This window comes from Stenella coeruleoalba (genome assembly GCF_951394435.1).
Source record: "Stenella coeruleoalba genome assembly, chromosome: 19".
Lineage (NCBI taxonomy): Eukaryota > Metazoa > Chordata > Mammalia > Artiodactyla > Delphinidae > Stenella > Stenella coeruleoalba.
Window position 1 is genome coordinate 12,331,203 of NC_137165.1, and position 27,340 is coordinate 12,358,542.

The 27,340-nt window shown below is 49.6% G+C and overlaps 1 protein-coding gene across 1 annotated transcript; it reads left to right on the forward strand.

Annotated features, from left to right (window-relative positions):
- Positions 1 to 182: 182 nt before the first annotated feature.
- Positions 183 to 20,867, forward strand: SHPK (sedoheptulokinase). The gene is made up of 7 exons (XM_079904521.1): positions 183 to 646; positions 4,039 to 4,180; positions 9,832 to 10,015; positions 10,557 to 10,709; positions 11,969 to 12,144; positions 15,849 to 16,049; positions 18,273 to 20,867. The coding sequence occupies exons 1-7, from the start codon at positions 350 to 352 to the stop codon at positions 18,683 to 18,685; spliced, it is 1,566 nt and encodes a 521-aa protein (XP_079760647.1). The 5' UTR covers positions 183 to 349; the 3' UTR covers positions 18,686 to 20,867.
- The last annotated feature ends 6,473 nt before the right edge of the window (positions 20,868 to 27,340 follow it).

The following is a 27,340-nucleotide window of genomic DNA, read 5'->3' on the forward strand; positions in this document are numbered from 1 at the left end:
GAGCCACCTGATCCGCGGAGTACAGGTCTCGGCGCGGTGCACCCTGGGAGCTGTAGTTTTCCCGCGTCTCGGCGAGACAGTTTGGGGCTGGGGAGGAGCGGAGGGGCTTAGGCAACTTGGCAGGCTCGGATATGTGGGAGGGTTAAGTCACTATTAGGGTCACAGAAGCTCTCGCATCCCCCAGCGAGACTCGGGGTACTGGTACTTTGGTGAGCAAGGCCGAAGCCTCGGGCCACATCGCAAACCCTGCCCTGCGGGGCGGGGCCTGTAGGTTCCGCCTTCCACCGCGGCTCCGCCTATAGCCGGGGCCCGTCACTCGGGGTGCGCGGGACTCGGCCTTCCTCAACCAATGGGAAGACGAGAATTCGTCGTGTTGAGCGTGGCTGGAAAGATTGGCAGACGAGGCCCCGCCTCGGCGCCTCTGTCCCGGATGAAGTGTGCTGGAAGGGGCGCCCGGGCCCCAGACTCAATCGCTGTCATGGCTGCACGGTCTGTCACTCTCGGCATCGACCTGGGCACCACGTCTGTGAAGGCGGCCCTGGTGGAGGCCGCGCGCGGCGACCCTTCCGGGTTCGTGGTACTGGCGAGCTGTGCCCGGCCTGCGCGGGCCGAGACTGCGGCCCAGAGCGCGGCGGCGGGGCCCCAGGTGAGGCAGCGCCCTGGAGCCTCGCCGCCTCCAGGAGCCTCCAGACACCCTCTTCCTCCTCAAAGAAGTCTCCCTGACTGCTCCAGCCTGCCTGATCTCTGCCTGCCCGCTGCAACTCCCTCGATCCGATAGATCTCCTCCCAGGAGCTTTCCCACCTGCTGGCACCGATCGCCCCACTCTCGGGCCTTCTTTGGGAGCCTTGACCTTGGCGCTATACCCCCGTGCTCTCTGCCCTCCACTTTCTGTATCCTGACCTGAAGGAAATTGCTCTCCTGCATATGGAGCGATCTCAGGCTGCCTTCTCATTCTTGCGGCTCTCTGCTCCTCACATCTGCAGGTGTCCTCAAGTTCAGGATTCAGCTTGTTCCCTAGGGCGATGTCTGGGTTTTCCTTGAGAAATCAGACGCAAAATCCAGCGTAACCTGCCGCTCTCTCATCCCGCAGGAGTGGATTGTGGGTGGAGGAACTCAAACACTTGGACAGCAAAAGTCCCCTGGCCCCAAAGGCTGAGATACCTTGGAAGAAAGACACCAGGACAGATAGACATTGAGAGATACCACAATTAAAATGTTAGAAAAAGGTCAGATTGATAATTCTACACGAAAACTAGTGTTTTGTGAAAGCTACAATATAGAAATGGAGAATTTCACCACAGTGGGCTCAATTGCAAGTTGTGGGTTCAGAAAGGATGTCAGTCCTCAGAGATGGATTCCATTAATTCCTTGAAAAAGGTAGCTTTATGTTCAGTTCATTGATAATACAGATTAATATCAAGGAACTTTCTGTGTATCCTCATGACTTTTTTTTTTTCCTGGATCTCAGCTTGTTCTTATAATTGAAATAGATGACCTCTATGGCCCCTTCCAGCCACAAACCTCGATTTTCTGAGCCAAACCCCACTCCCAATAGCTTTGTTTTTCACAAGCTCTTGCCACATACCTGGACTCAGTCCTTTAGGGTTCAGAGTCCATCTTGATCAGAAGCATTTCAGAGGATAAAGATTTCAGGAGCACTTCGCATTTTCATAGAGCCTTTCAAAATTAGCTTGGTTGGGGCATCAGGACATTTTAGAATGATTATCTCACTTCATGGACCATGAAGTGGAGGCAAAGTCAGCTCTGACCCTGTGGGGGTAGGCAGCAGAGCTGCGATTACAGGGGTGGGTTTTAGGCAGTGCCCTTTTCTCTTGAAATAGGGCCACTTCTTGAAAACTACTTTCCCCACTTCCCCCAGTGTCCAGCACAGTGTTCTGTGTTTACAGGCATGCCCAGTGCTCCACACCTGCCTAAGGGGGGGGTTTAGGGGAGGCCGGTAATAGCCCCCCTTGCATCCTCCACATGTGTGTTGTGCTCTGGGACAAACAGCCTTGTTGTAAGTTCACCTATAGCAGGATTTCTTCACCTTGGCACTGTTGATATTTGGAGGTTGGATGATTCTTTGTTGTGGGGTGCTGTCCTGTGCGTTGTAGGATGTTCAGCAACATCCCTGGCCTCTAACCCACTGCATGCCAGTAGAACCCTCCTCCCCAGCTGCGACACCCAAAAATGCCTCCATATTGCCAAATGCCCCCGAGGGGACAAAAATCATCCCTGGGGTAAACACTACTGATCCATAGAAACACCTGGTGGCTCTGTTCTTTCCTCATGTCCATACTTCTCACTCTTTAGAAGCATTGTGTACTCCACGGTCAACTTTGGCAGCTTTGTGGAAGGTCAGACTTTTAGCTCTTTGCAACTTTAAAATATCAAGATTTTTGAGGGAAGCTCTGCGACCCTTTCTGTGTTATGAATTTTACCTGTCTGGGCCTCAGTTTCCCCATCTGTAAAAAGGGGTGTGGGGGAGGAGGGTTGAATGAGTTCCTAAATTCTTTTTTCAAATCTGAATTTCTAGCATCTGATCTGAATGTAGACCACTTGATATTCTGAATCAAGGAATGGGGGCAGCGCCTTTCCTGTGGCATTGTGGGTGTATCCACTGTCTGTCCAAGAATTGCTCCCCCATCACACTCACCACTAAAACTCCCCACACACTGAGTGCCTCCTTGCCTTCGCTCCCCTCTGGCCTGTTTCACTCCTCCGCTGTCCTTACCTACACAGCTCACCCACCCTAGGCCCATTTTAAACAGCAGCTCCTCTGTCCTGCGTTCATGTACCATCTGGGTTCATGCCACGTGGGAACTCTTTAAACCAGCACTGTGCAGTGCAAATGTGAGCCACACGCGTAATTTTCAACTTTCTGGTGCCCGTATCAAAAAATAGTAAAAAGGAACCGTAAAATTAAGGTTCATTGCTTATTATTTTAACCCAATGGATCCAAACATATCATTTCCATATGTAATAATCAATATAGAATTATTAATGAGATATTGTGCTTTTTTTTTTTCGTACTAAATCTGAAATCTGGTGTGTAGATTTCAATTCAGACTAGCTGTGTATAGCTGATGACTGGCGTGTTGGACAGGGCAGGTGTAAACAAATGCCTCTTCTCTGCTTCCTTCTTCCTTTGCCCACTGTCTTATTTCTTCCCTCCTGGGGGATCACGCATAGCCATGCATCTCCTCTCTGCCCCATCTTTTACTGCCCGCTCAGTTCTACTGTAGTCTCTCCTGCATAAAGAGTCTTGTTAGGATGTAGGGTTGCCTCCTCAACGAAATGCTCTGTGTTCCCTCTCCTCTCCTTCCCCAGCCCTACCCCTCCTCACCTTTCTTCTTTCTACTCCTTCTATCATGTTTGTTTGGAGCCAAGAACTGCCACAGCCCGAGGCCAGCAGGCTGACAAATAAAGGCTTAACTCCAAGGAGGGGAGGCCTTCACTGCCCCCGGAACACATGCAAGCCCTCAGGGCATTCGGGAAATGTTTGCCAGATGGATGAACTGGAGCAAACACTAGGGCTGGTCCTCAGGTGCTTTAGTCCAGGAAGCCTTTCTTGCCTACACCTTTCCTGCTGGGTTCCATCCTTCCTCTACCCCAATGCTTCATGTGCCTTGCCAAAGACCTTTGCCTTATTTCTTCTTGCAGCATGGTCTTTCTTGTGTTTTCCTGTCCTCCTGGACAGTAAGCTCCTGTAGGGCAGGGCAGTGCTTTTCTCAGCTCAGACTCTTCCACGGCAGCGGGCAGAGCCCAGGCCATTGGCTGAACTTAACCCACAGAAGCGCCTCATCTGTGAAGGGAGAAGTGGGACCTCGCCCACCACGTTCCTACTCCAGGCCCCGCTGGAGGTGGTGGAGAACCCTCAGGCCCATATCCCCTCCTTGAGGCCCCTCAGCAGGTCCTGGAAGTGACCTCGGTGGAATTAGGTGGGCAGCCACCACCCAGGAGGTCCCTGGCGCCTCTGCCCTCCTTCCCCTGCCTGTGTGTGTACCTCTGTCCAACGTATCCTGTTCTGTTTCCAGGGGCAAGAGCAGGATGTGAGGAGAATCATCCAGGCCCTCCACGAGTGCCTTGCTGCCCTTCCCCGGCAGCAGCTCTGCAAGGTCTGTGGCATCGGAGTGTCAGGACAGATGCACGGAGTCATGTTCTGGAAAACAGGCCAAGGTATGCTGAGCTTGGGGGTGATCACGTGCTGTTAACAGTCACCCTGTGATCTCAGGTGGCCTCGGCCTGCAGCGGCTTGAAGCAGGGTTTTGGTTGCCCTGGCCAGAGACTGAAGTTAGGCTGCAACAGTGAGAGTGCTGAATCCTAGCCACTAGACCACCAGGGACCAGCGGCCAGTGATAAGACTCTAGCCCGTCGGCTTTGTAGAAATGAATTTCCACAAAGAGACAGAAAGTAGTGAAACAAGTAAAGTGTTTATTAGGAGGAAAAAGGGTACGTGTGTATAGACACACAGGCAGGCTCAGAGGGGCAGAGGCTCTCAGAGGCTCGCGCCCTCGTGGTAGTTTGAATCACTTATATGGGGCATTTCTTCTGATTTCCCTTGGCCAATCCTCTTGCTTTGACTGGCTCTGAGTCCATATTTGGTTTATCTCAGGGTCCTCCCCTGTGTGTGCGCACATCTCTTAGGCAAGATGGATTCTAGCAAAGAGGCCTACGGGTAGGTTGACATCACCTACTATGGAGTGGCACCCCTTCCCTTTTTGACCCCTGAGGAGCCTTTCTGTGCACGTGTACTTGGGAAGGGCTCCTTGATCTTGAGAATGAGGAATATGTGGTCTCTTTATCTTTTATCTGGACAGCCCTCAACGCTTCGCTCCGCTATTACCTTCATCTTGGAGTATCTGTCCGCAGGGGACAGACTCCAGCTGCTCAGCCTGGGGCCCTTCTATCTCCTGCCTCCCCTGGAACCAGAAAAGGGCTGCCAAGGGCTCTCTGTGAAGGGTCAGGTTAATCTGCTGCCTCTTGCGTTTTGTGTACATCCTGTCCTGTTCAAAGGAGGTAATGAAGTGAACTGTCCACTCACACGTTATTCATGAACAGGGAGAGGAGAAGAGTGAGTTCTCTCTGATTCTCTGTTGGGTTCAGTGGAGTGGACTTTCCACAGCCTCCTCTTTCTTTGTGCCAGTGTCTTGGAGCATCAGTGCCAACAACCAAGAGATTAGTGTAGCTGTAGATTCCAAGACGCAGAGGAAACTCTTCTGAATTTAGGCATAGTTTTTGTTGTTTAACATAATCACAGATATTTGTGATTTTTCCATTCCAGGGCACATCCTTTTCATGGGCACAGTTGCTAAGCATCATTTAGTTGGTCGTATTCTTTCAGGAGGTCTGCCACAGTGCAGAGGTGGGTGGCCTGTTCTGTTTGGCCTCTAGGAGGAGTATTAAGCCAGGAAAACAGCAGTGAGCACTTCGCATGCCAGGTGCTGAGCTAAGTAATTACCTGTGTGATCTCATTGAATTTTCCCAACACCCTTATGACATGGGTTACATTACTCTCCCTCTTGTGCAGATGAGACCTGGAGGTTCAGAGAGGATAAAATAATATGCTCAGGGTCATGTGGCAGCAAGTAGCAACTCCAGCTTTTCTCTTTTTTAATTAATCTTTATTTTGGCTGCGTTGGGTCTTTGTTGCTGCGCACGGGCTTTCTCTGGTTGCGGCGAGCGGGGACTTCTCTTGTTGCGGAGCACGGGCTCTAGGAGCGCGGGCTTCAGTAGTTGCAGCACGCAGGCTCAGTAGTTGTGGCTCGCGGGCTTAGTTACTCCACAGCATGTGGGTTCTTCCCAGACCAGGGCTCGAACCCGTGTCCCCTGCATTGGCAGGCGGATTCTTAACCACTGCGCCACCAAGGAAGTCCCGTGACTCCAGCTTTTGTACTCAAGTCTGTCTGACTTCAGACACTGAACTTTGAAAATCTCCCAGGAGGACCAGAGTCACAGGAGGACACACTAGCTCAATGAAGGGAGGACTTTCCCAACAGAATGTCCAAGGCAGGATTAGACTCCTGTAGGAAGTTATGAGCTCCTGTTACGGCAAGTGTTAAAAAAATTTTTTTTTTAATTATAGAAAGTTCGACATAGACATAAAAGTAGGGAGAACAGCATTATGAACTGACACATACCCATCACCCAGCTTCAAAACTATCAACTTTTCACTGCAGGTGTTTTAAGCGTAGTATGGATGGCTACTTTGCGGGGTGGAGGCTGTAGTTAAGGAGGTTGGACATTGGATTCACCCCTCCTCTGCCTAGAGGATCAGTGATTCCGATTCCCCTGGGCCAAGTGAGTGGTGACTTGCCTCTTGGTGGCTTGACAGGGGTCTGGTGGTGCATCCTTTGATCAGTCCCCAGGGGGGGCCTGGGTGACTGCCGAAGCCCACCCAGGCTCTCCCCCTCCTCCTCTCCCTTTGTCTGCCTGTCGTCAGGCCAGCTGGGACCACGGGAGCTGCTCGGCTCCAATCCCCAGCAGGAGTGAAAGGCCAGTTCTGGTGTTAGAGCTGAACTCTCAGGGGGAGTCTAGGTTGTAAAAGTTTTTAAACTCCTTAATTTTGCAGTAACAAGAATAAACGTCCTTTTGATACTAAAACCCTTCCCAAAGAGGACAGCAGAGATCTAATGATTGTGCTCCGGTCACACGCCTTCCTTTCTGCCTATCTTCTGGCCTCTGTAACGACCACACAAACCGCCCACATCGGTGGAGAGAGCTGCTTAATATTTCATGGGGCCCACCTGCATGCCTTCTTGTTTTGGTTTCAGTTTCTGGGAAGGAGAGCCACTGTTTGACGATGATACCTGCTTAGCAGAGTGAGTGAAATCATATTTGAGATCAAGTCGTTCTGCTTTTAATAGCGGCTGTAATTCAGTTTGGTTTCGGGACCTACAATATATGAGGCTCTGTGCTGGGCCCCGCGGGAGACATAGAAACAGGATGCAGCCCTTGTCTTCCAGGGCTCGCTCAAGGCAGTCAACACAGACAGGCACCAGTAACCTGAGCGGAGAGCTAAGTGCCTCCACAAGGGCGCCAATTGGAGAAGAGAGGGAGTGACTAGTGTCTTCTGAGAGGCCTGTGGTTACACCAGTTTCCACATTCCATTTTCAGGCTCAGTAATAGCAGGAGAGAAGTGGGGATCATAAAATCAAGCTAAAAGGCCAGCAGCAGACAGGGAGAAATTATTCACTAGTATATAGTAGACAAAGGACGAATATGGGTGCATATAAAGAACAAAGAAAGGACCAATGGCCCTATGGGAAAATGGGCAGAGGAAACCAACAGGCAATTCCTAGAAGAGGAAATACAAATAGCTAATAAGCATATGAAAAGATGCTCGGTGTCATTAGGAATTAGGAAAATGCAGAGGAAAACAACAACGAGAAATCATTTTCCACCCACTGGATTGTAAGAAAGCAGTTTGAGAATGTCAAGAGTTGGCAAAGGGGGTGGAAAATTGGTTTTTTAAAATATCACTCCTGGTAGTATATATTAGCTTGGCCGTTTCAGAGGGCAGTTTGGCAGGGTGTTTGGTGGGCTTCCCTGGTGGCGCAGTGGTTGAGAGTCCGCGTGCCGATGCAGGAGACGTGGGTTCATGCCCCGGTCCGGGAAAATCCCACATGCCGCGGAGTGGCTGGGCCCGTGAGCCATGGCCGCTGAGCCTGTGCGTCTGGAGCCTGTGCTCCGCATCGGGAGAGGCCACAACAGTGAGAGGCCCGCGAACCGCAAAAAAAAAAAAAAAAAAAAAAAAAAGATAAGAGAGTTATAGCAACTACAGGAAGAAAACTTCCAGCTGAACTAATATGAAACCCATTTGCTAACTGCCGGGGGTGAGGATAAAGCTTTTAAATTATACACTGTAAAAATAAGAGTTACTATGACTCAGTGGCCCTACTACCTAAAATCTGTTCAGGAAAAGGACTTTAACATGTATATGCAAAAGAGGCATAATCATGGTCACTCATGGCATCCTTGTTTATTGTAGTGAAAACTGTGACGTTTCCTCATGGGGGAGTGGTTAAATAGATGTTGGTACCCCACGCTGTAGAATGGTATGCAGTAGTTGAAAAGAATAAGGTGCACTCACATGTACTAATGTGGAAAGAATTCCAGGACATGTTGCTGGATGATAAAAACAACCACTAAAAAAATACATACAGTACAGTACTGTTTGTTTTTAAAAAACAGACAAAACCAAAATATAATAAAACCCAGCCCAAATCAACCAAACCAAAGAGAGTATGTTGTGTGAGTATAAAAACCCAACAACGGGACTTCCCTGGCGGTCCAGTGGTTAAGACTCCGCGCTTCCAGTGCAGGAGGTGCAGATTCGATCCCTGGTCAGGGAACTAAGATCCCACGTGCTGCACGGCCAAAAAATAAAAAAACCCAAAAAAACTCTACAAGTGCTAACAGTGACAGGAAGGGGGCTGGGACTCTGATGGGGATGGTCAAGCAGGCCTTTTGCTTTATCTGTAATATTTGGACATTTTATATTGAGAATGCATTCACTTATCATTTGTATAATTTAAAAAAATTTAAATTATTATTATTATTATTTTTGCTAAAAAAAAGAAGAAAGTGAGAGAAAGGATATCCATCAGGCCAGATTCTGGAACAGACTGCCTGCACTTGAATCCTGCCTCTATCACTTAGTAGCTATGTGATCTTTGACAAGATTTTTAAAGCTTCTCTGAGTTTTATATGTCTTATGTGAAAATGGGGATAAATATCACACCTATGTTGTAAGGCTAATATGTAGATTAAAAAAATTAATATTTTTAAAGTGCTTTGAGCAATACCTGGTACATGGTAGGAACTTCGTATTTATTTTATAACACAAACAAAATAAAGATGATAGTCCTAAAAGTAAAAAGAAGAAAAAGGGTCAAAAGAGTTTTGGAAGCAGATAAAAGGGTTGAAGAAAAAGCTTCAGATTTCCAGCTTTAGGGCTGGGATAAGAATCCCAGCTTTAGGCAGAAACGTAATTGTGAGGGTGGACCACCCCATCCCCAGCTTACTCCCTCTTCCTGGGTGAAACTTAGTAAGCTTCAGGTGCATATTATCTGTGACCGCTTCCCTGCTCTTCTTTTTTTTTTTTTTTTTAATGATTTTTATTGACGTATAGTTGATTTACAATGTGTTAGTTTCTGCTGTACAGCAAAGTGAATCAGTTATACATATACATATATCCAGTCTTTTTTAGCTGCTTTTCCCATATAGGTCATTACAGAGGGATTGAGTAGAGTTCCCTGTGCTATACAGTAGGTCCTTTCTTTCCTTTCTTTCTTTTTTTTTTTTAAGGCCGTACCTTGGGGCCTGTGGAATCTTAATTCCCTGACCAGGGACCCTCAGCAGTGAAAGCACTGAGTCCTAACCACTGGACCGCCAGGTCCTTATTAGTTAGGTCCTTATTAGTTATCTATTTTATACATAGCATTGTGTATATCTGAATCCCAATCTCCCAATTTATCTCTCCCCCACCCCATTCCCCCCTGGTAACCATCAGTTTGTTTTCTACATCTGTGACTCTATTTCTGTTTTGTAAATAAGTTAATTTGTACCTCTTTTTTTTTTTTTTTAGCTTCCACATATAAGTGATATCATATGATATCACTTGCCTTTCTCTGTCTGCCTTACTTCACTCAGTATGACAATCTCTAGGTCCATCCACTCCCTGCTCTTCTGGGTACTGGCCAGAACCCCTGAGTGTGAGTGAAGCATTGTCATGGGTGATAAAGTCTGTCCTATAACCTCACTAGCAGAGTAGTCTCAAGGACATGCTGGTGCCAGTTCTCCATTTTTGGTCATCTCCTTCGTTCCAGGTTGTGAATGGACAGAGGCAGGGGCTGCCCCTGTGTTCGAGCCCAGAGCCGTGAGCCACCTGGTAACGTGGCAGGATGGCCGGTGTGGCAGCAAGTTCCTGGCTTCTCTGCCCCGGCCAGAGTCTCATCTCAGTGTGGCCACGGGGTTTGGCTGCGCAACCATCTTCTGGCTTTTGAAAAATAGGTACGGACACCTGTTGTTTGAATTGGGTGACGGATTTGCAGGGGAACGAGAGTGGCTAGGGAGCTGTACCTCTAGCTGGTCAGCATCACTCCACGTGCTGGACTGTCCCTCAGTGAGTGTGGCCCAGCACAGGGTATAGTCACAAGACTTAGACTTGGTCTACCACTGCTTCATTTCGCAGAGGGCTCTTATTGGTAATCTGATTCTCACCTGGAGGGGGAAAGAAGAGACCCGAGAGGGCCAGGGACTTGCCAAGGATCACAGGATGGGTTCACGGTGGGATCAGGGCTGCTGAGAACGGCTGATGTCCTGCTTTCCCAGGCACGGTGTGTCCTCCTAGGAGTACCCTCCCCTAAGGCTGACTCTGGCCAGCTTGGCTTGGAGGGGTTGGGAGGTTCTGCTGCTAGGGATCCACAGCCTGTGTGGTTCTGGCTGCTACCCAGCTATACCATGTCTAGTCCACACTGCCCACAGTTAGGTGCAGCACATGCTTTCAAGTCAATATTAAACCACGTTGAATTGTTTGGGGTATGAAAAACAGCCCAGAGTTCCTGAAGTCCTACGATGCAGCTGGCACTATTCACGACTATGTGGTTGCCATGCTGTGTGGCTTGACAAGACCCCTGATGTCCGACCAGAATGCCGCTAGCTGGGGATATTTCAACACCAGGAGCCAAAGCTGGAACTTGGAGACGTGAGTATAACCGTGCAGGCTGGCTTGAGGCTGAAGGGCAGAACCTCTAAAGCGGGAGCTTCAGTGGGGCTTTCCCATCTGGGAATAATGGAGGATTCCACGAGGCCAAGGTCAGGTTCCAACACCCTCCAGCCTGTTCCAGTCCCCGGGCATGGGTGGGCCTGACTGTAAGTGAAGTTCTTGGGGAGGGGCGCCACCCACCACGCCATGCTGCCTGCTCCTCCACCGTTGCCCAGACCTAGGGTGGGCTCCCCAGTTCTTTCTGTGCCCTGAGCCAGCCTGTAGATTCCAAAGAACAACATCCATTCTTTAACATATTATTTTATTTTTTTAACTTTTTATTTTATATTGGAATATAGTTGATTAACCATGTTGGGTTAGTTTCAGGTGTACAGCAACGTGATTCAGTTATACATATACATGTATCTGTTCTTTTTCAAATTCTTTTCCCGTTTAGGTTGTTACATAATATTGAGCAGAGTTCCCTGTGCTATACAGTAGGTCCTTGTGGGTTATCCATTTAAAATATAGCAGTGTGTACATGTCAATCCCAAATTCCCTAGCTATCTCTCTCCCCCACCCTAATGTATTTTAAAATAGGGTTAAGAAATGGAAGTAGTAGGCTTAAGGGATGCCTTTTAAGTTCCCTTTAAGCAATCATTTGCCTTTTCAGGTCCAGCAGTCCAGTGCCCTATAAGTTCACTGCCTTCAGGGTCCAAATTCTGAGCTCTGTAATAAAACAAAAAGCACCTGGTAATTCAGGTAAAGGACTTTCCAGCATGTTTTATAAAATTGGCAGCCCCATGTTCACTAACCGCGAGTGATGGATGCATTTGGTATTCAGGAGACTGATGGGTTTGACTTTGGTTTGGCCTGTGCTAACCAGCTGTGACTTTGCTCTAAAACTCCAGCTTCCTCCCTTTGCACAGTGTTTGCTCTCCCTTCAAATGCAGGAGGCTGGATGCCGATGAAATCTGCTTCTTACCCAGTCCCTTCTGACTACCTCTGCTCAAACTGGTTGTGTTCTTCTCCAAGAGGCCCATCCCAAGCTCTTGAAAGCCAGGGTTCACTCTTTAAATAACCCAAGACTTTTCCTCATGGTTTAAAAAAAGCCAAAGAGACGCTCTGTGAAAACACTGGATTCTGCCCTCCCTTCTTGAATGTGTATCCTATCGCTTTCCGTTGCTGAGTTTCCTGGAAACAACAGAAAACAGAAAACCAAGCACCAGGTAGATATGCTGTCCACTTTTGGTTTGCAGACTGAGGGACGCAGGCTTTCCCGTCCACCTACTCCCGGACGTCACCGAGCCTGGCAACGTGGCAGGCAGAACTTCCCGGGCCTGGTTTGAGATCCCAAAGGGGACGCAGGTGGGCGTGGCCTTGGGGGATTTGCAGGCCTCTGTCTATTCCTGCATGGCCCAAAGGACAGACGCAGGTAAGTCTGTCTTTGGTTCTCTCCTCAGACTTCTACTGGGGCCTCCTAAGCCCCAGCTCTGTGCCAGGGTCCGAGGGGCACCCATAGCCAGCAGTCGCAGCGTCCTCTTGACCATTATGTTAAAAACATGAAAAACACCCTCATCCCTACAGGTGAAGCCCCTGCCCCGGGAGCTTACAATTCAGCAGGGCAATTTCTATCCTGACCACAGTCTGTGCCTTTCTTCTCTAGAGACAGGTGAGGGAAATGACTCTCTCTAGTTGGCTGGTTTCTATGTGTCTCCATGACCAAGAAAATAGATTATTATTCAATAGGTTAGGGGTTTTGTTATTGTGTGTTTGTCAATGAAAGTTCCTCGGATCTGAGTAGAAGCGCAGACGTCCCTGTATTCCATGCAAGAGAGTCACAGTGAAGGGGAGACAGCAATCCAGGGCAGGGTAAAGGGCCAGATTGTAAATATTTTAAGCTTTGTGGGCCATTTTGTTTCTATCATAACTACTTCACAGCTGTTGGGGCAGGAAAGCAGCCATAGCCAATGCATAAGTGAGTGGGTGTAGCTGTGTTCCAATAAAACTTTATTTAGAGAGGCTGACATGTGAATTTCATAAAATGTTCATGTGTCATGAAATATTCTTCTCCTCTTCATTTCTTTTCAACCTTTTAAAAAGGTAAGAACACGCTACTGGGATTGTAAAATGGTGCAGTCCCTTTGGAAAACAGTCTAGCAGTTCTTCAAAAGTTAAACGTGGAATTACCATGGGACCCTGCCATTCCACTCCCATGTGTATACTCAAAAGAATTGAAAACACATGTCCGCACAAAAACCTTGTACACAAATGCTCCTAGCAGCCTTATTCATAATAGCCAAAATGTAGAAACAACCCAAATGCCCATCGACTGATAAATGGATTTTAAAAATGTGGTGTATCCACAGAGCTAAAATGCTATAACATGTGAATGAAAGTGAAAGGCCACATAGTATATTATTCCATTCCTGTGAAATGTCCAGAATATAGGCAAATCCGTAGAGATAGAAAGCAGATTCATGGTTGTCTAGGGCTGGGACACGGGGTTGATTGCTAACCAGTATGGGATTTCTTTCTGGAGTGGTGAAAATGTCCTAAAATTAGGTCTCAGTGATGTTTGTACAACTCTGTGAATATACTAAAAAGCACAGAACTGTACACTTTAAAAGGGTGCATTTTATGGTGAATTTTCTGAATTACATCTCAATAAAGCTATCATTTAAAAAAAAATGGAAGAGACTTTCTTAGCTCCTGGGCCATACAAAAACAGATGGCAGGCTGGATATGGCCTGGGGGCTGCCATTGGCCCCTCCTGGGGCTGGGGTAGACTTTGGGTCTGCCTCCCCGAGCAGGGTGATTGCAGGCTGTGTGTCTCATCTGATCCTCAGGGCAGCCTGGCTGAGTGGGCCCACTTTGAGAGCCTCGCCTTGTTATCAACGGGAACAGAGAAGTCATTCATCTTACTCGGATTTTCTTTGTCATCACATCTTTTTTTCCTCCATCAGTTAGAACTATTACAATTTAACCTTGAGTTTAAAAACTCTGACCAGCACTATCCTCTGAAGCAGTAGTTTATTCCTATTTTAGTACATTCTTAAAAAATAAAATTTCAAGTGACTTTTTGTTTTGTTTTTGGTAGTAATTCCTCTTAATTCAAGATTAGGTGAGAGGGAAAGGTGAGATTCTGCCACTTAAAAAAATTTTTTTTATTGAAGTATAGTTGATTTACAATGTTGTGTTAGTTTCAGGTGTATAACAAAGTGAATCTGTTATACATATACATATATCCAGATTCTGCCACTTTTGTTTGCACAAATATGTGATAAAATCTTTTAAGGTCAAAAACCCCGTCTTTTTCTCCTGAATTTTCTCCCTGAGCCCTTGTCACCATCCAAAATGAGGATGATGATGCCTTTCTCATGGGGCAGTTGTCGTGATGCACTGGGATGGTGCCTATAAAGAGCCTGGCTCTTTCCTCCTACCTGGTAGTCTTCAAATCTTAGGCTGTTCCCTCTGCAGAGAGCTGTCATGTGCCTGGATATAAATGTCCTTTCTAGATGGTAGTCAAATGGGAAGAAGCTAAGCTTTAGGCTCCATCTTCACTGAGCTGGTTGTGGTCTCTGGTTCTAGACTGGGGCCGCTGGCCTGTGCCCAGCTGTGCGGTGTCCATGGGCAAGGCTGGTCGGCCCCCTTCACTGACACTTCCCCCCGAGGGGATAGGTGGAGGGCATGATGCTTCTGGTTTATCGTCATGGTGAAAGTCTTGATGTGGCAGGAAGTCAAGGTTATTGACTTTCTGAGACTTGTTTTCACTCTCCTTGCCTCTGCCTCCCAGGAGGTAGGACAGTTGGATGCTGACCTCAGTTAGTTTAGCCCCAACAGACTGAGAGGAACAGGCTTTCCGGCCAGGTCTCGTGAGAAATGGAGGAGAGACTCCTGGGACAGTCTGTAGGCTCTGGCCTCCATCTAGAGGAGAAAATCATCCCCTCTGTTCTGGGTCTGGGAGCGTCCCCCCTGCTGGTGGAGGGAGGTTGAGAAGCACACCTTGGAAATGAGAAGGAGGTGGTACCCACCAAAAATGAATGAAACCTCCCAAAGAATAAAACACTTGGGCTGAGGTCTGCCTCTCTGTGAATAGTAGCTTATTGCTGTGTAACAAATCGCTCCAATGCTTAGTAGCCTAAAACAGCAAACACTTATTATCTCACACAGTTTCTGAGAGTCAGGAGTCTAGGTGTGGCTGGATTGCAATCACACTGTCAGTCGGCTGGGGCTGCAGTCATCTGAAGGCTTGACTGGGCTGGAGGATCCACTTCTCAGCTCACTCGTGTGGCTCTTGGCAGGAGGCCTCAGCTCCTTGTAGGTGTTGGAGGACGGAGGGAATGAAAAGTACCCACCGAACTGAGAATGCATCTTGAGACTGAAAAATGAGGCAGGCGGCTCCGTATAATCAATGGGTCAGTTTATTCTAGGGTAACTTACAGAGTGGGATCAGGCAGACAATGATCTGGAAGCATTGGCAGCTGCATTCTGCACCACCAAGGGGCCTTTGGGACAGTTTTATAGTTAACCTAGGACATGAGGGTGGGTGCCTGGAAACAGGACATACGCTCCTAAGTTAAGATGACTGAATGGGTAACTAGTCTCATGGGCTCTGGGAATACATCAGCAAAAGTCAGCATAGTTTGGGAACTAACAGAGCATAGAGGCCACCTGGCCCTAACCATTGTTAAACAATATCTACTAACTACAAAGCCCTTGACGACAGAGAAGTGATTCACCACCTAATACAGTCCTGGGTAGGGTCAGCGGAAGGACAGGAGGGACCGTATGGGCTCAAGATGGGGTCAGTTATGCCAGCAACCATCCAGTGGGCCTCTCCACAGGGCTGCTCACGACGTGGTACCTGCCTCCCCTGGAGCAGGTGATCAGGATGGAAGCTGCAGTGCCCTTTTATGACCTGGCCTCCAGAGTCACACACTGTCACTTCTGCTTTACTCTCTTCATTAGAAGCCAGTCACTGAGTCCAGCCCACACTCAGGGGTGGAGGACTAGGCTCTTCCTCCTGAAAGGAGGAGTATCCAGGAATTTGTGGCACACTCTCCGACCCTGTTGTGACTTGTGGCCTCTGAGTTAGCCCAACAGGCCTAACCTCTGCTTTCTTTGGACCACATCCAGTTCTCAACATCAGCACCTCGGTGCAGCTGGTAGCCTCCATGCCTTCAGGATTCCAGCCAGTGCAGACTCCAGACCCTGCAGCTCCAGTCGCCTACTTCCCGTACTTTGACAGGACCTACCTGGCGGTGGCAGCATCCCTCAATGGGGGCAACGTGCTGGCCATGTTCGTCCACATGCTGGTCCAGTGGATGGCGGATCTAGGTAAGGGTGGCCCACACAGTGGTGTGTTCTCTGCTTGTCCTTTCTATGTGGCAGTGTCCTGGTGCTGAATGTGCTGTAAGTTTCTAGATTCTTGTCTCAGACCCAGCCAGATTCTAGCACATTCCCTCTGTCCTTAGGGATCTGAGCTTGTAGCCTTTCATCTTCTGAGCTGCCATCACCTACCCTTTTTTATTTTTTTTTTGCGGTACGCGGGCCTCTCCCTGCTGTGGCCTCTCCCGTTGCGGAGCACAGGCTCCGACGCGCAGGCTCAGCAGCCATGGCTCACGGGCCCAGCCGCTCCGCGGCATGTGGGATCTTCCCGGACCGGGGCACGAACCCGTGTCCCCTGCATCAGCAGGCGGACTCTCAACCACTGCGCCACCAGGGAAGCCCATACTCTCTTTTTTGAGGCGCATCTTCTCCTCTAACCTTAACTGTGGAGTATCCTAATAGTCTCCTGGCTCTCCCTGGCCCCGCTATTACTTTCTCTGTCGGTAACCTTGCATTTGAGGTTTGCCTTCTGCTGGCTACAGACAGCGGAGAATAAAATGATCAAACATGAATGAGTGAAAAGACTGGTAGCACTTATTCCTGGAAAGTAGCACCTCTCCTCCTTTCTTGGAAGGGTCCCTGGAAACTCTGACGTCTTCCTGCTCTCTTCAGGGTGGAATTGATCAGGCCTTCCTCTGCTCTGCATTTACAGAGAAAGATGTAACCTCTTTCTTCCAGGAGAGGTTCCCTTTCTAAGTACTTAGGGTAGAAATGAAATTTCTGGCCAGCTGTCTAGAAATAGGGAGATCATGCTTATCAGATGCATGGGTCACTTGTAGGAGCTCAAAATCAGGTCATTCCAGGAAACATCCAACAGAATAACTAGGTGGGGCACAGGCCACAGGGAGCACCTGGGAAGTTCATACTGGTCATGCAGACAGGTGTTGCTGACCCACGTCAGTCCTTCCAGGCTGGCTGGGGGTGTCAGCATTGCGGGTAAGTTCTGCCCCCTTGGCTGGGAATCCCTCAGGAATGCTGCATTTAAAGAACAGAACTTTGATCTTGTTTTGCCTTGAATCAAGAAAGGTTTTAAAGATGCAGAACCAGTCATCAGAACCTTCAGGCAAGCCCTCTACTCAGATACTTCTTTAACTGCGTTGAGTCTGTCGACTGTTTACTGAGTTGGCTGGTGTTTCTATTTACACAGAAGTGACTGTTTTGCTCAGCCCTGAAAGAGTACGTAATACTTAAGTTTTCTCTAAGATTTTCAAAAAGAAAAGTCTTTTACATTTTTGTGGTTCTTATTTTGATGAAACAGAGGGTGCTTTGAAGGCTAGTAGTTTATATAACTTAACCTCCTATGAAATGTCTACATTGTTTCATTTGATTGAAAAAAATATATTTTTTTCTTTCTCATTCCTGAGGGTGTATAGTTGAGTTTGTATGAGTTAAATGTGCTGACGTTGAGACTCCTTGGGGACTTTTGGCCATACATTGGAAATACTCGTGGAGTTTTAAAAACCATGTTGATGTCCTAGTTTCACCCCCAGAAAAGCTGATTATTTGGCTTGGGGGAGAGGAGTGGGGCCTGAGCACGGCATTTTATAAAAGTTCCTCAGGTGATCCTGATGCTCTCAAGTGTTGGTAAGCACTGATCTAGAACCTTCTACTCAAAAAGCGTGGTCCTCAGGCCAACTGCACTGGCTTCCTCTGGGAGCTGATGACAAATGCAGAATCTCAGGCCCCACCCCAGGCACACTGAATCAGAAGCTGTGTTTTAATAAGATCCCTGAGTGATTCACATGCACATTCAACTCTGAGCTCTGGTCTAGACCGGTTGTTCGTAACCTCTGCCGAGGGGCAGGCTAGACTGTGATCAGCGCTGTGGTCCTGGGATTCCTGTGACACTAATAACAGGTGTGATGATACTTGTTGATCAGTGTATGCATTTGGTCCACCTAGGACCAAGAGTCCCACAGCTGCGGGATGGTAAGGACTCACAGCAGCGCTTACGAGCTCTCTCCTTGAAGATTGGGCTGGGGTCTGTAGTGAGAAAGGTGGCTGGGGTCTGGAGCAGAGCACAGCTAGCCAGAATATTTGAGTCCTGAGCTGGGAAGCAGCCAGCCACAGTGAGGAGAGGCAGCAAGTCAACCTATCCTTGCCCCCTGGTAACTCTATAGCCTGCAGCGAGGGGGTGCATGAACTCACACAGGCCTTCTCTGTTCCTGGCAGGCCTGGAGGCTGAAGAATCCACTGTGTACTCACGCATGATCCAGGCTGCTGCACAGCAGAAAGACACCTGCCTAACCATCACTCCAACGGTGCTGGGCGAGAGGCACCTGCCAGACCAGCTGGCCTCAGTGACCAGAATCTCCTCCTCTGACCTCTCCTTGGGGCACGTGACCCGGGCCCTGTGCAGAGGCATCGTTCAGAACCTGCACTCAATGCTTCCTTTTCAGCAGCTCCAAGAGTGGGGCGTGGAGCGGGTGATCGGCAGTGGGAGTGCGCTGTCCAGGAACGAGGTGCTGAAGCAGGAGGTGCAGAGGGCTTTCCCCTTCCCAGTGTCCTATGGGCAGGATGTGGATGCAGCTGTAGGGGCCGCTCTGGTTATGCTCCAGAGAAACCTTAACCAGCAGGAGTATTAGCACACTCATTGGCCAAAGGACTGTTGCAAAGTTTATCTAATTAACGTTCCTCTCCTTATCTTGGGATCATGCTTTTCCTGGACAGCTCTGTGGGCAGTTTTAAGCAATGCTTATTCTCAGGCCATCATTTTGACCAAGAACCAATCTTCAGGGCACACTCTAATAATGCAGCCAGGAGTCATCAACCAGATCCCAAATCAGTGCCTTCTGAAAGAGACTCACCTGAGAGCTGGTTGCAAATGTAGATGTGGGAGAGACAGAGAGAAAGGGAAAGATGGGTCACATGTACTGTTGGAAGAGTCTTCCCTACTGGATTGTGCCACGTGACCCTGAGGCCCCTTTCCCAGTCTTGTTCTTCTCTGGCCACAGCCAGCTAGCTGGGGCAGAAGGTGACCCAAGGACAGTGATGCAGGCTGGCTGAGATGAAGATGCAGGGATCTGTGCTGGCCTTCTTGCCATGTACCTCCCCTCCAAGGAGAGCCTGCTTGGTGCTGCCGTGGTTCCTCACAACACAGCTGGCTTGAAGACACAGAACAGAGAAGAAAATGTGGGTGGAATGACCAGCCAAGGGGACAGATGCTGCATAACGCCACCATTCAGGCATGTTGTTCCCAAGAGTCTGACCAGACACCAGCAAGACTCTTTTCCAAGAGTGTGTCTGTGCAGCAGTGTGTTTTTGCCCCTGTGCATCCCTGGGAAGCCTTCCAAGGGAAGGGATGCAGCTGCGCATGCTCCTGTTAGAGAGAAAGCAGAGAGAATCCCTTGTCCCAAATGCCCCAGCTCTTCTTTCTCTTGGTGTGGGCCTTGCTGGCCCGCCATGTGTGCCTGGCTTGCAGAAACATCCCACTTGAGTCGGCATCTCTGCAGGGACCCCAGAGCATCTTAAACCTTCCCATGGTTGGTCGGATGACCATGGAATGGCTTCCAGGAGAGGGCCACCATCGCTGTGTCTACTTCCACACTCCCAAGGGTGATCCCAGGTCCCTGACTCTGAGGCACCTGGGCGACTGTGAGTTTGGGAAGCAGTCATGTCTCTTTGTGAATGCCACGTTATGTGATTGTCTGAAACTCTTTATCTGCCTGTCTGTGCTGATTGAATTTCAGATACTAAAGTTCATTCTTCCAGAGCCTTGTCCCTTTAGTAAAACACACCTCTCTGCATTGCGAAGACTATAAATCTGGCACTGCCACAGGGTTTGGGAGGTTGGACATAACTCTGGGGATCATTTGTAGAAGCCCTGCCTGCCCCATGGTTCTGCCGGGACAAGCAGCTGCAGATCACTCAGGAACGTCATGTAATTGTTCTCTTGGCCAGAATGAGTTGACACCATATTTTGAGAGAGAAGTCACCTCGGGATGGGCCAAAGGATAGCAGAGAGCCCTGCCCATCAGGAGGAACTGGCCCTCCGATGTCAGGGAGGCAGCCTGTCTTGCATTCCCAGGATGCTGTGGGTGGAGTCTAAATATACATTAGGAGCTGGATGGGTATCCTGCGAAGCACCATAACTCTCTGTCCCCTTTCCGCATGTCCACACTACCTCTGAGGGCTAAGCCTTGCACGGTCCAGGCTTGCCAGCTGGTGGTCCTGTTGTCATTTCTATTGCACTTGGCCTGGAGCCTCTGCAGGGGTTTGAGTACAGCTGCCAGGGCCTCATTTCTCCAGCCTGAAGTCATAAACCACTCGTTGCTTCTGCTCTCGTTCTCAGGAGGTACCATTCTGATCCTCAGATGAGGAGCTGGGTCATTAGGGCTGTTTGCCAATACCCTGATCTTAAGCACATGGTAGGCTAGCAGTTCCCCACCTGATTTGCTTTGGCCAGTAAAACGTCAGCAGAAGTTTGTCGCTTCCAGGCAGAAGCCCTTTGGAGCCAATGTGAGATTTGCCACACTCTGTTCCCTTTGCTGTAAGTGACCTGGGGTGTCCCAGAGAGGAGGCTCTGCTGCCCTGGGTCCCACATGAGGGCAATGTGGTGTAGAGCCCTCGCCAAACAGCGAGTGACTCATAGTGTGACTGAGAAATAAACCTTTGATGTTTGATGCTACTGAGATTTGGGAGCTGTTTGTTACCACAGGATAACTTAGTTCATTCTGACTGCTACAGCCATGGTAGACACTGTGCCTGAGAAGTCCCAGCATAGACCCAGGTGAATCATATTTATGAAGCATCTACTAGGAGATGGGTGTTCTATCAGGCACGGTGATGTATTGTTGAATTCCCCTCACTAGAGAATGAAATAAACACTAAAACAGATTTACCCACATGCTAAGAAGGAGGAGCAATTCATTCTTCATGCAAGCGACATCGAAAAAAGAAACCTTAGAAAGTTTCAGTCCATTGCTACTAACAAAAGTTAGCGTTTTTTTTTTTGTTTTTTTTTTTTTGCGGTACGCGGGCCTCTCACTGTTGTGGCCTCTCCCGTTGCGGAGCACAGGCTCCAGACGTGCAGGCTCAGCGGCCGTGGCTCACGGGTCCAGCTGCTCCGCGGCATGTGGGATCTTCTTGGACCGGGGCACGAACCCGTGTCCCCTGCATCGGCAGGCGGACTCTCAACCACTGCGCCACCAGGGAAGCCCAAGTTAGCATTTTTTGAGTACCTACAATGGACTAGAAGCTAATCTGGACTCTACTTGTTTGAACTCATTTTATCTTCACAATAATCCTAGAAGGTGGGTATATTATCCCCATTTCACAGATGAAGAAACCGAAACACAAAAACGTTAAGTAACTTATGTAAGACCACGACTCTAGGATTCCGAGCCCGCTTTCTTTGTTATTCTAGGCAGCGAGGTCAGGTTAGGCAAACGTGTTTATGTTAAAGTGATTGGCCTGACCAGGGTGTGTGAATTGTCTGGTGTCACTTGGTCATAGGGCAGGTGCAAGGGTGTCGTGGGAGTGGTGGCTGGAAATGTTGGGCAGACGGAGAAGGGTGGTGGATGCCAGAGAGTTTGGACTTTCTCCTGTGGGCAGCGGAGGGGAGGGAGGAGATTGGGGGTTCTTGGGCTTTGGGAGAATAGCTGGCAGTGTGTATTCTGGATTGGAGGATGGATGTTAGGAGAAGGGTCCCAATTAGAGGAACCTAGAAAACAGCCTGTGAGAGATGGTGAGGCTGGAACCAGCCAGGGGCAGAGGAGTGAACGCCAGCCCTCCGGCTCGCTCCCCTGTCCCGGCCACACACACTATCCTTTGGCCTTTGACTACATACATATGATGTTTACGTGGCTTTCATGTTCTCTGTTTTCCTTTTCTTCTCAAGTGGACTGAAAGCTCCTTGGGGGCAGGGTCCCTATTAGGTGTTCTCTGCCCCGTCCTCCTCCTGCATCTGGACTTGGGCTGATGTCCACCTCACAAGGCAGAACGCTACACCTTGTCCGAGGCCTGACTCTGATGCCATCCGCCAGCTGCAGTCCCCCTGCAGCATATTTGCCACCAGATCACAACTGCCTCCAGGACCTCGCTCAATGTTTGCTGTCGGCACGGCCTGTTGGCTCCTGGTTTGTGCCGGTTACAGGGAGCCCCACCCTGTAAGCGTCAGAGAGGGCCTAGCAGGTCTTCCTCCTTATCCCTCCCAGCCTCCTGGAGGGCAGAGACCACCCTGTTCACCCTACTCACCGCTCTGGGTTTGCAAAGTGCACAGTGGGCCTCAGGAAAGAGGGTGGGTCACACCTGACCACTTCTCAGGCGTGATTAGATGAACAGGCCACATCTTTGAAAGCGAGATGTTCTTGGTATAGAGATGCTCATTGCGTGACTCATGAACATTAAGGAAATCTTGTTTTTTTCATCAGAAAACAATTAGTCACCACCTCGAGCTAATGGCCGGATACAGTTCAGCAGTCAGCAGATGTGAGCTGAAATAATGAGGAGATGTACAACCCCCCAGACCTGCCTGGAGACTTATCAGCTCACAGAGCCCATTCACATCCATATCCTTGCTAATCCCCAGCAAAGCCCCTGAAAGCAGGCCAGGCAGGTGCTCTCACCTGTGTTGTGGATGAAGAAGCAGGCCCGGAGCTTCAGCTACCGCCCAAGTTCATGCAGCTGGCGTCTGACACAGCTGGGCCTCTTCACTCCTGCTTCCATTCTCTGCCTGCACCCCGCCAACCACTTCTCACTCTGTTCTGGTCCCTCTCTCTGGGCCCCAGCTCTGCAGAGCAGGGCTCAGCCATGGGGTGCCGAGTGGATGTCGGCTCCCTCCCCAGCTCAGATGGCCAGCTCATCTGCTTCTGCAGCACACAGACCCCTCTCCCAGAGCCCTCCCCTCCACGGGAGCTGACTCATGTGAGTACCGCTGACACTCATGCACAGACCAAATGCGAAAAGGAAAGTAGTTTTCTTCCAGGTTTGCTGTTTTCCATCTGAATCTTGGACCCCTGAAGCCATTTAAAATTTGGGAGGCAAGACGCATAAATCAGGACACGAGTTAGAAATCTCAGTGCAAGACTTAGAAAGCTCAAGACAAACTAGTAGTGTTTTCACTGTCCTTGGCGGGGGGGTGGGCCTTACGGCACCTGCGGTCGTGTCTTCACCAGTCTCCCTGGGGCTGGGTCTAGCACAGCCTGCTTCCCACCAGGTTCCTCCCGAGGTGGCAGGATGAGTGTTCCCGACTTTGGTAATCAGTCTTTTTCAGCACATGGGAGTTTGCTGGTTTCTAGCTGTGCCAGAAAGTCTGGCTTCCAATCTGAGAAGAGCCCAGGTGGATGAAAAAAATCTATTAGGCTCCCATTGCCAGGGTCAGTGTGCCCCACGGTGGTAACACAGAGAGAGAGAGAGACCTGTGGCCATTACTGACGTTAGCAGTTTTAGCCTAGGTCACACCAGAGGGGGCCCAACCACCTGCTGTGAGACCTCCAGCGCTTTCCCGTGCTGCCTCTGGTACCCATCAGAGCTTGGAGGGAGTGCCCCTTCCCAGAAGTCATCATTAAAACATGATCTACTTACAAAGAGTTTTAATGGGCACGTCATTACATAGATCCAAGAACAACACAGTGTTTCAAATTACGACCCAGAAACCACACTGATGGTGGTGAGGCCCAGCCCTGAGGTCCCGTCCCAACACTGTTTTCTGAACTTTAGTGGAACCACTCAGGGCAGGTGCTGTTCAGATAAAGCCGGGCCAGCGTGCACCTTTGGGAAAGGCACGGAGTTAGGCTTGGAGAAGGGAAACGGAGGGCGCCGGAGCCTGTGTCGCCCAGGAGCCATTAAAATCTGCAAAGCCGGGTGCAAACATCAGAGAAGTTAAAGCCCGATACAAATTTTAGGAAGCTCCAGCTGAGACTAGTACAGTTGTCACTGTTCTTGGGCAGGTTACATAGCCTGTCTGCTCTTCATTTCCTCCTCTGTAAGGTGGGAACAAAATTGTACTCACCTCGTGAAACTTTGCAAGGGTCCAATGAGATAGTGCCTATAAAGTGCTTATCCCAGAACCTGGCACTCTGTCTGCCATTCTTGTTGTCATTGTGATCAAATGTACCAGTAGGCCCAGGAAGGCATCGTTTGGAGGAGGTGGGATTTGAATGATAGGATCTCAGCGTCCATAGGTCTCACCTGCCACTTGGGCCGTAACGGTGGGTTGAGTGGGATGGATGTTGGGCAGAGGGGGGGCGGGGGGAAGAGCGTGGAGGCAGGCACCGTGGGTGTGGCTGGGGAGGAGATGTGTCTAGGTGACAGGAGGAGGTGGGCCACGGTGGGAGAGGGGACCGGGGATGTGGTCTCAGGGTGCCAGGTGGAGGGGTGGGGCCTTGATTGGTAAGGGGGCCACGATCAGGACAATGTTCTAGGACTAGGGACTGGGTGTGGCAGGCTGGGAAGCCTAGACTGGGAAAAGGAGGCACTTCTGGGGCTTCTGGTGAGAACTGTCTGCCAGCTGCCGTGAGGGATGGACGTGAGCCACAGAAACAGCCCAGACAGCGAGGACAGAGAAGAAGAGGGTTGAGAGGACAAAGCATGCCGGACTTGGTGACCAGAAGAAAGTTGGTGCCTTTATAGGCAGGGGCATTGAGGGGAGGGAATGTGGGGGGGAAGAGGGGTCCATCTTGGGATGTGCTGAGGGGAAGGGGTTTGCAGTCTTTACCTGGAGATCCCGGGAGGCAGGGATGGAGCCCAGGGGAGAGGGCAGGGCTGGACGCCTGGGTGAAGGAGTCTCTGGCTTGGGAATGTCAGGTGGGTTCTTGGAGGAGTGAGGGTCTCAGAGAGGGGAAGGAGGAGGTAAGGGTCCCGAGGAGCACCTGTGTGGAGGGGAAAGGCTTGGCGAGGAGAGGCAGCCAAGGAGACCAACATGGAGCTGTCGGGGAAGGAGGAGAAGGGCCAGGATTTCCCCTGCAGCCCTCGGAGCATGTGCGGTACCAGGTAGACTCTGGGATGTTGTCAGCCCCAATGGCTCTGTTACAAAGGGGACACATTTAGTGACAAGTGTTGTCCTCACCAGAGGCAAAAATCACCTTGGAGGCTAAGGGGACGGTCCTGGTGGAGAAGTGTGACCCACCACTTTGCTGGACATTGCTCCTGGGCTGGCTGGTTCTCTCAGTGCCTTCCTCAGATATCTCCCTCCCTGTGCCTGGGGGCAGCTCAGGGCTGAGACCCCGGCCTGGCCCAGGCAGCGTGTGAGCCAGGGGCTGTGCCTGACCCAGTGTCTGCACGGCACTGTCTCCATACCGAGGTGTATTTAATGCTACTCAACTGTACACTTAAAAATGCTTAAAACGGTAACTTTTAAGTTATACATATTTTACCACAATTTCCAAAAAAAAAAATGAATTCCAAGTTTCATTTTTCAAAAATTAATTTTTTTTAATAATTTTAAAATGTTTTTATTTATTTATGGCTGTGTTGGGTCTTCGTTTCTGTGCAAGGGTTTTCTCTAGTTGCAGCAAGTGGGGGCCACTCTTCATCGCGGTGCGCAGGCCTCTCACTATCGCAGCCTCTCTTGTTGCGGAGCACAGGCTCCAGACATGCAGGCTCAGTAATTGTGGCTCACGGGCCCAGCTGCTCCGCAGCATGTGGGATCTTCCCAGACCGGGGCTCGAACCCGTGTCCCCTGCATTGGCAGACGGACTCTCAACCACTGCGCCACCAGGGAACCCCTCAAAATTAATTTTCATTAGAGTATAGCTGATTTACAATGTCGTGTTAGTTTCTGCAGTACGGCAAAGTGAATCAGTTATACATACACATATATCCCCTCGTTTTTAGATTCTATTCCCATATAGGCCATTACAGAGTATTGAGTAGAGTTCCCTGCACTATACAGTAGGTTCTTAGACGTTCCAAAATTTCATTTTATTTTATTTTTTTATTTTTGTTTTGGCTGTGCAGCTTGTGGGATCTTAGTTCCCCGACCAGGGATCTAAGCTGAGCCCGCTGCAGTGGAAGCTCAGAGTCTTAACCACTGGACCGCCAGGGAAGTCCCCCAAGTTTCATATTAATTGAAGCATTTTAGCTTCAATTTTAGGCACATATCAAACGGCACACATATGAAAAGATGTGCAAGCAGGGGACATGGTATGGCGTGGTGGAATGGGCCCAGCTTCCTGGCCCAACCAGCAGTGTGACTTGGGCAATCATCTAATTGCTAGATGTCACAGATTTCTCATCTGTAAAATGGCTATGACAGTCTCTACCCTCCCACTGTGCCGGGTTGTTGCATGGCCTAGGAGAGTGGGTGGTGAAATCTTTTTGTAAACTGTAGAAAGACATGCCGGATCCATGTGGTGTCTGCACTTCAGTGTCTGACTCAGGGGTCGGAGCTCGTAAGCTACTCCAGGCAGGGCTACAATGGGCCTTTCTGGCATGTGGCTGCTCTTTTCAGGCTGTGTCTGACCCGCAGCTTATTGGAGTCCTATTGAGTTCCCAGGGGCAGCTGCTAGGTCAGCTTCTCAGGCATTTTGGGCGGCAGCCTGTATGCACACCTGGAAAGACTTTGAGACTTTTCTCAACCAGTTTCCGGGAGGGAATGAAGCCCTATTGGAAGTGATGAATTAACTTTTCCCTTGTTCCTTTAGGGTCATACTAGGAGGCGTTAGAAAATAAACCCTCATCAAAGCCCTATTGGAAGTGATGAATTAACTTTTCCCTTGTTCCTTTAGGGTCATACTAGGAAGCGTTAGAAAATAAACCCTCATCATTTTCTGTGTTCTGTGGTTCCGTGAGGAACCCCAATTGAGAAACTGGCAGATGCAGACGTGCCCCCACCATCATCCCTGCCCCAGATCTGGGCACACAGGGAATGAGAGGCCCAAGAGAGCCAGGCACTTGTTCCAGGTCACACAGAGTTGGTGCAAAGGCAGCACTCAAAACGAGGAGGTCCCTAATTGCCAGGCCAGGATTGCATGATGGGTGACCCTTTCCATTCCTTCTGCATTTTGAAAATGGAGCGGTGCTCCATTTACATCTCTGGCTGTGAAAGTGCATTTGTTGAGCTGTTTCCCCAGACCACCCTGTCTGCAAGAGTGGTGGGTTTGGGAGGCCTGAGCAGCGCCCCTCTTCCTTGAGAGCTGAGGTCACCAGCTCTGGCTGGTTCTGGGCTGCGTGTGGCTAATTGCATTGTGGCCCCAGCACTAAGTGGTTTCTGAAAAAAAGGGCAAAAATGATGGGAAAGACTTTGGGGTCCTCTGGGAATCGGAGCCTCAGCAACAGCAGCTGCTACCATTGCTGGAAAC